Genomic DNA, 1555 nt, shown 5'->3' on the forward strand with positions numbered 1-1555 from the left:
AGTGTAAAATACCGAACTTGTCCTTTAAGCACAACGGTGTGACCGCTCGTACGTGTCAAGGGGTGAACTAGCGATCACATGCGGTGGCGATGCTTGCGTCTCTGTTTCGGAGCGCCAGAGGCCAGATATAACAGACCGCTGAGGCGTTTAACTGGCACACAAATGAGGAACCCAAATCTGCGTTTGATTCGGTCCGGTTCCATACCGGTGCCGGTTTCGGTACCCAACCCTGATCATTTCTGCTAATAAACTGCACATTGTGGCATGTTGCAAAGCGGTCCCATCTCTTGTGTTTGTATGAATGACGTCAGCGACTCGACTTGATGTCATAACAGTCGACTTATACACAGCTCCTATATCAATAATCTGAAGTCGTTCAACCACTAGAGGAAACTCTCTCATTTATTTCCAATGTGGGCAAGCTTTCCAGCACAGATTAACCTGTTCGTGTCCATGATTATTTGTGTGTTCACACAGCAAGTGCCAAAACCTTAACCAAGTTTCGTACCATTCCCATGAAGTAAAACATAAAAAAAATAAAAATGACCGAAGAGCGCCAGAGGGTTTGACGAGCATGTGAATACTGTATGTGTGTGTGTGTGTGTGATGCTTTACTGTGAAACTCTCATACACAGAATCTGCAAAAGCTGCAGAGGCCAGAGCTGCAGTGTGTGAGTACAGAGAGTGTGTGTGAGAGCGGGTTAACCTCGATATAGTGCACTGCCGTCCTCATGAGCTTCCTTTAGGGTTCTGGTGTCTGTGCTCATTATTATTCGCACCATATAGAAGTGTGTGTGTGTGTAGGTTTAGTGGTCTGTGTTGTCCTGGGTTCTCAGGTGGTGGTTTTCCTCTAGTTTTGGGTTCTTGGTGTGTGTGTGTGTGTGTTTTAGTAGGTTTATTTCTCTCTCTCTCTCTCTCTCTCTTCAGAGCAATCGTCCCGAGAGAGAGTGGCCCGTCAAGTGTCTGAGAGTGTATCTGGGCATTAGGAAGAAGCTCCGCCCACCCACATGGTGAGATTAAATCTGGATTGTTATTAAAACTGGACTAAACCCTCGTCAGCAACAGATTTTAAAGCACTTTAGGATGTTTCATGCATTAATATCATGATTTTCTCTAAAGCTGCTTGGAAAGTATATGCATTTTGAATTTACTAGAAATAGTGATGTTATGTGTTTAATGTACACTGCCTTTCAAAGTTTTGGATGGGTAAGATTTTTAAAGTCTCTTCTGCTCACCAAGGCTGCATTTATCAGGGTTTCGCGGAGTCATAAAAAGTCATGAAACGTCTTAAATTTAATAATAAGAATTTTAGGCCATAAAAAGTCATAAAAACGTCTGGATTTTCCATACAAGGTCATAAATTACATTTAGCCACGTCTTAAATTGATATGCTCATTCATTCATTATCGCAATATAATTTTTCTCTATAAAACGATATCAAGAGTTCGATAAATGTTCGATAATGTTTATGCGCCAAAAGCGGAACGAAACTCATTTGAAACCGCGGACTGATTATCCTCGCTCACGAGATCCAGTGAGAAGCCCAAGAGTTCAG

The 1555-nt window shown here is 42.4% G+C and overlaps 1 protein-coding gene across 2 annotated transcripts in view; it reads left to right on the top strand.

Moving 5' to 3' along the window:
• The window catches only part of LOC130069900 (arf-GAP with Rho-GAP domain, ANK repeat and PH domain-containing protein 1-like), a 47641-nt gene extending 46620 nt beyond the window's left edge, over positions 1–1021 (top strand). The window contains exons 26-27 of one of the 2 annotated variants that reach the window (XM_056234076.1): positions 636–671; positions 928–1021. In XM_056234076.1, the coding sequence (XP_056090051.1) occupies positions 636–671; positions 928–1014 (123 nt within the window). In that variant the 3' untranslated portion in view covers positions 1015–1021. The remainder of the gene's footprint in view (positions 1–635; positions 672–927) is intronic. The other variant, XM_056234087.1, reaches the window with a different exon arrangement.
• Positions 1022–1555: the final 534 nt, after the last annotated feature.

Source organism: Rhinichthys klamathensis, unplaced genomic scaffold (genome assembly GCF_029890125.1).
Source record: "Rhinichthys klamathensis goyatoka isolate OS25496 unplaced genomic scaffold, OSU_Roscu_1.1 h1tg000016l_1, whole genome shotgun sequence".
In the NCBI taxonomy this organism is placed as follows: Eukaryota; Metazoa; Chordata; class Actinopteri; order Cypriniformes; family Leuciscidae; genus Rhinichthys; species Rhinichthys klamathensis.